The sequence below is a fragment of the Geospiza fortis genome, unplaced genomic scaffold (genome assembly GCF_000277835.1).
Source record: "Geospiza fortis unplaced genomic scaffold, GeoFor_1.0 scaffold84, whole genome shotgun sequence".
Lineage (NCBI taxonomy): Eukaryota > Metazoa > Chordata > Aves > Passeriformes > Thraupidae > Geospiza > Geospiza fortis.
The window spans coordinates 2,265,420-2,273,210 of record NW_005054363.1 but is presented as its reverse complement, the minus strand read 5'-3'; the positions used below and the strand labels follow the sequence as shown (position 1 = coordinate 2,273,210).

The following is a 7,791-nucleotide window of genomic DNA, read 5'->3' as shown; positions in this document are numbered from 1 at the left end:
GGGGCTGCCAGCCTGCCTGAGACACCTGGACAGGCTGTGCTCAGCAGTGCTCCTCTGTCCGTGACACCGACGGCTGCCAGGGACAGACGGACGCCGAAAACCCCGCCGTTATAGACCATCACATCCTCCAAGCTCAAGACTGGTGCATCCCTTTGAATAAGAAATCAAGGAAAGGGGGGAGGAAAAATGCATGGATAAGCAAGGAGCTTCTGGCAAAATTCAAACAAATAAGGAAGTTTATGGAATTTGGAAAAAGGCACAGGCCACTTGGGAGGAATATGGGAATGTCAGAGTATGAAGGGATGAGATAAGAAGGACCACGACCCTAATATAATCAAGGACAAGAAGGTCTTCTTCAAGTACATCAGTAGGAAAAGGAATGCTAGGGAAAACATGGGCCAGCTGCTGGGTTAGGTGGGTGCCCTGGTGACAAAAGACAAGGAGCAGGTACTGAATGCCTGCTTTCAGTTCCTACTGCTAAAGCCTGCCCCCAGGAATCCCAATTGACTACACCTATGGTCTGAACTGTGGGGTATGGGTTTTTTCTTTTTCAGACCGTCTCTCATTAGCGCTTCAACAGCTCTGACCTATTGTTCAGTTTTTTCTGAGATACTTGAATATGGAGTTGCCAATACCATTTCACTTGATGATGTGAGTTGCCACTGTTATTGAATGGACAATATAGATAGAATTCCTTTCCATGTTGATACTTTAAATAAAAAAACACTTGTAGAATTATTCCTCTTGTCTTTAATCCTTTAATTTCCTCTTGTCTTTAACTATAGATGGTAGAATTCTGGTATCCTAAAAGGACACAAAGACATTGTTAACTATAAAAATAATGATGGTTGTAATAATAACATAATGCAAGAATTCATGATCACCACTAATGGCCTTAAACCTTTAGCCCTGTTAGACACTACAGATTTGCATGAAGTCTGCTGTAAAAAAAACTATACTTCATAACTACGTATGCAATGCTTCGTGTGCAATATTTATTTTCTCTCCACTTTCTATATGATTATAGAACTGCTTAGAATGCTTTAACTGTGCACACTCATTATTACTGTCCTAACATGCTTTTTGCAATTTCTAGTGTTTTGCTAGCATATTTAAAGTTACATACTTTGAAGTTATTTTACCCCAAATACAGTCCATATGGCTTGGCAGATCCCTCAGTATTTTCTTCTTGCATGTGCAGAAGTACTGTTCTCTGTCACTGGGCTGGAGTTTTCATACTCACAGGTAGGTATTCTTCTTCCTGAGGTAAGAATCTTGGTGCAAGTTAAGATCTTCCATGATGTATTGTTTCTCTAGTGGTGGTTCTGTGCTGCTGCTTTGACCCCTATGTCCCTCACAGCTCCTAGAAGGACTGTATAGACTGGTGCAAGTTGGCCCTGTTTAACCAAGGATTTGGGGTTTTCCGTGAAGCTGTGCTGAGTTATATCATTTGAAGACTTGACTACCAGTCCTCAAATTTCCTCCTCCCACGTAGATACGTATTGAAAATAAGTGCAACTGTACTGCTGCAATAAAACCAAACTCTTTATTTTTGAGAGCTCTCAAAAATAAACTGAGGAAGTAGTGGCACTTCATCTCCCCACCAGTTTACTCCATACAGCCTTTTTGTTAGCTTTTATTAATGTTATAATTAAACACTTTTAATTCCTTTATCTCTTGAGTCCACTTCAGTAGCTGTGTGTATTTCTTCTCTTCATTGTGAATCTAGAAACTGCAGTGATGGACATGTTGTAAGGTGTGATTTGCTAGGTGATGCACTCAATTTCTTCATGTCATGTGTGCCACGTGTTTCTGAGATGTAAAATTACACCTGTGCACCTGTTAGTTACGTGGTGTGTGTAAGTAAAAGGTGTTACAGTTAGTGTGCTAGTGGTCTCTTGTTCCTCAAAGCCTTCTCCAGGCCTGTTTAGCTCTCTAGCAATTTTTAATGTCAAAAAATAAATTTAAAAAAAGCCCCAACCACCACCAAAACCTAGCAAACCCTGAAATCCTGCTTCCTCACAGAGAAACTGTGTTTATTGTAAGGTAAAGATTGCAGTAAATGCATCAGAAAATAAATGCTACCGCCAAAACTTAAATGTCTGTCCCTGCAGGCCCCATCTAACATGAAGTCAGTGCTGCAGGCTGGATGGCTGCTGACTGTGGCTGTTGGTAACATAATTGTCCTTATCGTGGCTGGGGGATCCGCAATCCAAGAGCAGGTAAGCATGCAAGCAGTAGGTGTGCTATTATATTACACTGGGAAAAAGCAGCTATTAGTAGTGCTCTGTAATGAATTAAAATTGCTTTCTGAGTGCCATTCTGTGTCACTCAATATCTCTGAAACAGCTCTGGCAGTCCCCAGTTTAAGCTAAATTAAACAGAAAGAGCATGAAACAGAGATGTTGAGGCTTTTCAGGTAGAGGCTTTTCTGATCTCTGCCCACATTTGTGGTCACTAGGTCAGCTGTAAAAATTTTTGAACGGAAGCAGAATCAGTGCCAGCCTGGTTTAGAGATCTGGCCAAAAGGAAGGGGCTGTGTTTCCTTCTCAGTCTTTCACATCCCTGCCCACATTTGTGGTCACTAGGTCAGCTGTGAGCAGAATCAGTGCCAGCCTGGTTTAGAGATATGACCAAAACGAAGCAGCTGAGTTTCCTTCTCAGTCTTTCACTCAATTCCCAGTTCTTCCAGGAAAAGGATGCTGCAGAATTTTTCAGCATTCACAGAATTTTTTTCAGTGAAGACAGAAATGCCGAAAGAGCCTCAATTCTGACTTGCTTTAATATGCATTATATGCTTAATTAATACTTAGTCCTGTAAGCCATATGATACTTGTTATGTTCACTCAGTTTCACATTCTGAGCTTCCTTCCTGAAAATACTAAAATGGTATAATACTCTTGACAAATGAATATTGGTGGATAAATTCTGGATTGTCTTTTTCTTTGCAGTGGGCAGAGTATGTGCTGTTTGCTGCCCTGCTGTTGGTAGTTTGCATTATTTTTGCTATCATGGCTTCTTTTTATACCTATATTGATCCAAATGAGATTGAAGCCCAGTTCAGAAAGGAAGAAAAGGAAGAAGACAAGAAGGATCAAGACAGCAATGAAAAGGAAGCTGAAACTGATTCTCATCTGTAAAAGCTGTATTCAAGGAGTGTTTGTAAATCATGGAAATCCCACTCACTCTCCTGCAGTCAGAGGAACCAGGGTATCAGTAATAACACCTCTGGATTACATGTCTTGTGGAAGACATTAAGCAAAACTGTTTTAACCTAAAGTGCATAGAAGTTGTGTGTGGGGAATCAGTCTTTGGGCTGAAATTGAGTGTTTTCAGTTCCTTAGTTTTAAGCATTAGAGAGGTACAGTTGACCTCTAAATATGACAGTGTTTAGACAGCAGCATACTATACTAGATTATGAGACTTACTCAGAGGCTCTTTTGCATATAATTTTCTGTTACAGAGACAATGCCCCGAAATGAATCAAATTAACAGCTGATAATTGTAAACTAACAATATGCAAGAGTAGTGAATTATGACACCCTGCTCTAGCAATTCATCTGCACTCATCCATGGTCAGGTAGATACAGGAATGTGTATGTCTGTATGCTTAATAATATTACAAATATGCTGTAAAGCTTCTGTGTTTTTTCCATATTCCCCTTAGCTCAGCCTAATGACACTTGGCTTAAAATAGTTCAATGTCATATTCTCTGAACCACGTGAATCCATCCTCTGCCATTTGCTGTTCTTAAAAATTGGCTTATTAGCAGCAAAATCTTTGGAAAAACTTATCCGTAGTTACAGACAAATGTCCATACAAAGTTGTTGGGTTTCTTAAAATTTCCTGGAAGCAATTGCAAGCCACCTATGCATACTCTACACCTTGCTTTTGCCTCTTTCTTTCACAGCTTGATGTAGTACTTTAGCATAACATTCGCTGACCATCGTGGTAATAGAACAACTGGGTCTTGCTTTAAAATGTGAAAGGGATACAAATTAGCAAAGGGGAAGTAACAAGTAAAATCGTCCTCCTCCACCAGAAAGAGGCTCAGAAAAATCAAAGATGCCCCATTTTCCCCTGATTCAGTCAATGCTGTTCTTCCTACAGCCACCACTGCAGGACAGGATTTTGTCATTTAGCACAGCACAAAGGTAACATGAGAGCTGTAATTCAGTGGGTTTTCTAATGTGGCTGTTAAATGTTATCCCTTTCCCGTGCTCATTCTTACTCCTGAGTCAAAGCTCTGCATAAACCACCTTAACCCTAGAGGTGGGCTTTAGTCCACATCCCAGGAAGTTTAACAGCTGCTCTGACTGTATAGGAGGGAAAGGACTGGAAGATGAGCAAAACAGGACCTCTGTTTGTCAGAGAGTAGCTGTGTGTTTACATAAATGACAGAATCATTAAGGTAGGAAAAGACCTGCATGATCATCAAGTCCAATCTTAGATCTAACACCACCCTGCCCACTGAACCATATTGTGAAGTGCCACATTCAACCATTTTTTGAATGCTTCCAGGGATGGTGACTCGACCACCTCCCTGGTGAAAGGACGCCCATTCTACTGTTTAACTACTCTTTCAGTGAGGGAATTTCTCCTCACATCCAATCTCAACCTCCCTTGGCACAACCTGAGGTTGTTTTCTCTCATCCTTTGCCTGGGAGAACAGACTGATGCCCACCTGGCTACACACTCTCCTTTCAGGCAGTTGTAGAGAGGGACCAGGTCTCCCCTGAGCCTCCTTTTCTCCAGGCTAAACACCCCAGGCCCCCTCAGCTGCTCCTCACAGGATTTGTGCTCCAGACCCTTCCCCAGTTCCACTGCCCTTCTCTGGACTGGCTCCATCACTTCAATGTCCTTCTTGTAATGTGGGACCCAGAAGTGAGCACAGGACTTGAGCTGTGGCCTCCCCAGTGCTGATTCAGGAGGGCAATCACTGCTTTGGTCCTGCTGGCCACACTATTGCTGATGCAATAAGCAACAAGCCAGGATGCCACTGGTCTTCTTGGCCACCTGGGCTCACTGCTGGCTCATGTTCAGCTGGCTGTTGACCAGCACCCCGAGGTCCTTTTCTGCTGGCAAGTTTTCCAGCCACTTTCCCCCAGCCTATAGAACTACAGGTGCTTGTGACCCAAGGACAGGACCTGGCACTTGGTCTTTTTGAACCTCATACCATTGGCCACTGCCCCATGGATCCCTGCTGTCCAGACCCCTCTGCAGAGCCTTCCTACCCTACAGGAGATCAAGACTCCCATCCAGCTTGGTGTTCTGATGCCTTTTTCAACCTAGAAATTCAACAACACACTTTCAAGATAAAATGAGCAGAGGAAGTAATGTAAAAGTGGATCTTTATTTGAAGGCCTCCAGAGGCAGTTGGAGAAATGGAAAAATGTCCACAAAATCCCACTCCCACAGGGGTGAATACAGTTTTATAGGTTTTAGGAAATTAGTATAATTGACAAAAATCAGAATGAAAATTAGGAGGACAAGTGGTGATGCAATTCCCCCTCGGGTAAAGCGCCTTTTCTGGACACCCCCCCTTGGTACTTGCTGTACTTTGTTTATGAAAACATGTCTCAAAGAGCTGTTTTCAACTTTAGTAGCCAGGGAGACCTAAGGTAGCATAGGGATTCTGAAATTTGTTTTTTCTTCCCGCCTAGAAAAATGCTGAAACTAAGTTACAATAAGAAGCTATACTGTATACCTTACATGCATAAGGAATACGGTGAATATAGAGGAGGAAAAAAGGTAAAAAAAAAAACCAGCATAATTTCTCCCTTTTTTAGACAGTAACAAGACTCTCCTTTGTCTAGTCTCTACTCCATATTTAATCACACCATCATATCATACAGATGCCAACTATAACTACAGGTACTATGAATACTTCTTTTATCCAGTTTGGAAACCATGAAGTCAATACTGACAGCATATTCAAGGTTTAGTGAGCTCCTTTGAGTGTTACCTGGGGTAGAATTTGAGTTTGCTTTCAAATTTCAACCAAATCCTTATTAATTTTGTCACTCTGATTTACATAAGATCAACAACAGTGTTAATAATTCTGCAGCTAGTCGGAAATTAAGGGTCATTAATTGTGTCACAGAATAAACTTACAGTGAGTTGGATACAAGTGTTGGATGCAGTAATTCTTGGCTTCTAGCTGGATGCTGCAATTCTTAGCTGCTGCCTTCTCCAGCTTTTGCCAGCTGGTTTCTGAATAGAACTGGGCTGTTATTTAAACTCTCAGGTGTTATAAAGAAAAAAATCTGCCAATTGTTTTTGAAAAAAAAAGGGTTGCAGAACCAGTTAAACCAGTTGCTGCCAAGGTGAAGTTCTACCTGTTTGTTATTTTAATCACCGGTCCTTCTCGTTAATTTCTCCTTTTGTATCGCTATGGCCCTGCCTGGGGCTAAGTCGTCCTTCTCCCCCGACGGTGAGAGGAGGGGACGTGGCGGGGGGCGCATCAGAGAGAATGCTAAATAGCCTAGAGACCAGCATGCCATGGGAAGCAACCCCACCAAACTTACCGAAAAGACCCCAAAAATAACGAGCCAATACAGAATTAAGAGATTAGTGATGTCTGGACGTGAGGAACAAAGTACCGAACCTGCAGAGATGCTGAAGACCTTTGTTGCCCCTTGCAAAGACCTTAGCTGGAACCAAGACCCGAGCCTGGAAAACTCAAAAGTTGGGAAATACAGGGCTAAGCCCACTGCTCTCGTGAGGACGGGACACCCAGGTCTGCCCTTTAGTGGACAAAGCTGCACATTTTTCCTCCTCCGAGTCACCCTGGGAGCGTCGACAGAGAAGCCGCGGACCCGTCAAGCTTCCCAGCCTTGAGCTGATTGCTTTTAATAAAGGCATTAAAAGGAGAAAAAGTCTCCTGCCCTGTTTATTTCATCAGGCAGGATGGTCTTGGTGAGCTGGCTCTTTTTCCCTGTTTTAGAATTCTTCCACTTCATACCAGAGAGTCCTTGGCTTTTCCTTATTTGCAGGAGTGCAGGAGAAGGTATTTTAGAATTTAATACAGTAAACCATCTTAAACTATCTGCTATTCTTTCGCAAAATTCCAAGAGATCCTTCTTGGGAGAATTTGGCAAACAGAGAAACTGATAAATCACTCAGCATTTTCCTAATTCATATTTTAAAGTTTGGAAGAAAGGTCTCATTTCTCTTACCCCTGTGGCACAAATAATACTTACAGTACCTTGACTTAGTTTCCCTTCTAAGGGGTTTATTAATAACAGGACTCTGTTTACTGACCTGTGCGGTGTGTCAGGAGAGGCTGCTCCGAGCAGAGCCTTGCAGTGCCCACGAGAACTGCCCACTGCCCGTCGCTCTCTGCGGACACAGCGTCTCCCAGCGCAGATGCGGGGACACGGCGCGGGGACGGTCCCGCGGTGGGGACACACCCGGCCCGAGAGGCGCCGAGCTCCCTCCCGCCGCCGCGTTCGGTTTCTGTCTGAAACTGTCCTAGGGTGACGTTATGATGCTTGTATCCCCATTCGTGTGTTCTGCTTATGCTGGATATTATGTTCTGTGCCTTCAAGACTGGCCCTGAAGAGCGAATGTTTTGTTTTGGTTTTGTTATCAGCTGCTCCCCCATGGCTGGCGGGACACGCAGACGGGGCACTACATAGTGCGGCTTTTCTTGGCTTGTCGCTTTGCTCTTGCTTTTTGCTTCTGATCATTAGTTAGTTTAGCTAAGCAGTCCGAATTTTTCCCTGGACTGTTTTTCCTTTCCCTTTTTTGGAACTACTCGAACCTGCTCTGAACTGGGACCCGGGAAC

At 43.1% G+C, this 7,791-nt stretch overlaps 1 protein-coding gene across 1 annotated transcript in view; it reads left to right on the top strand.

Moving 5' to 3' along the window:
- The window catches only part of LOC102036257 (solute carrier family 15 member 1-like), a 3,708-nt gene extending 568 nt beyond the window's left edge, over positions 1-3,140 (top strand). The window contains exons 2-4 of the mRNA XM_005424138.1: positions 1,134-1,245; positions 2,115-2,222; positions 2,952-3,140. Coding sequence (XP_005424195.1) covers positions 1,134-1,245; positions 2,115-2,222; positions 2,952-3,140 — 409 coding nt within the window. The remainder of the gene's footprint in view (positions 1-1,133; positions 1,246-2,114; positions 2,223-2,951) is intronic.
- Positions 3,141-7,791: the final 4,651 nt, after the last annotated feature.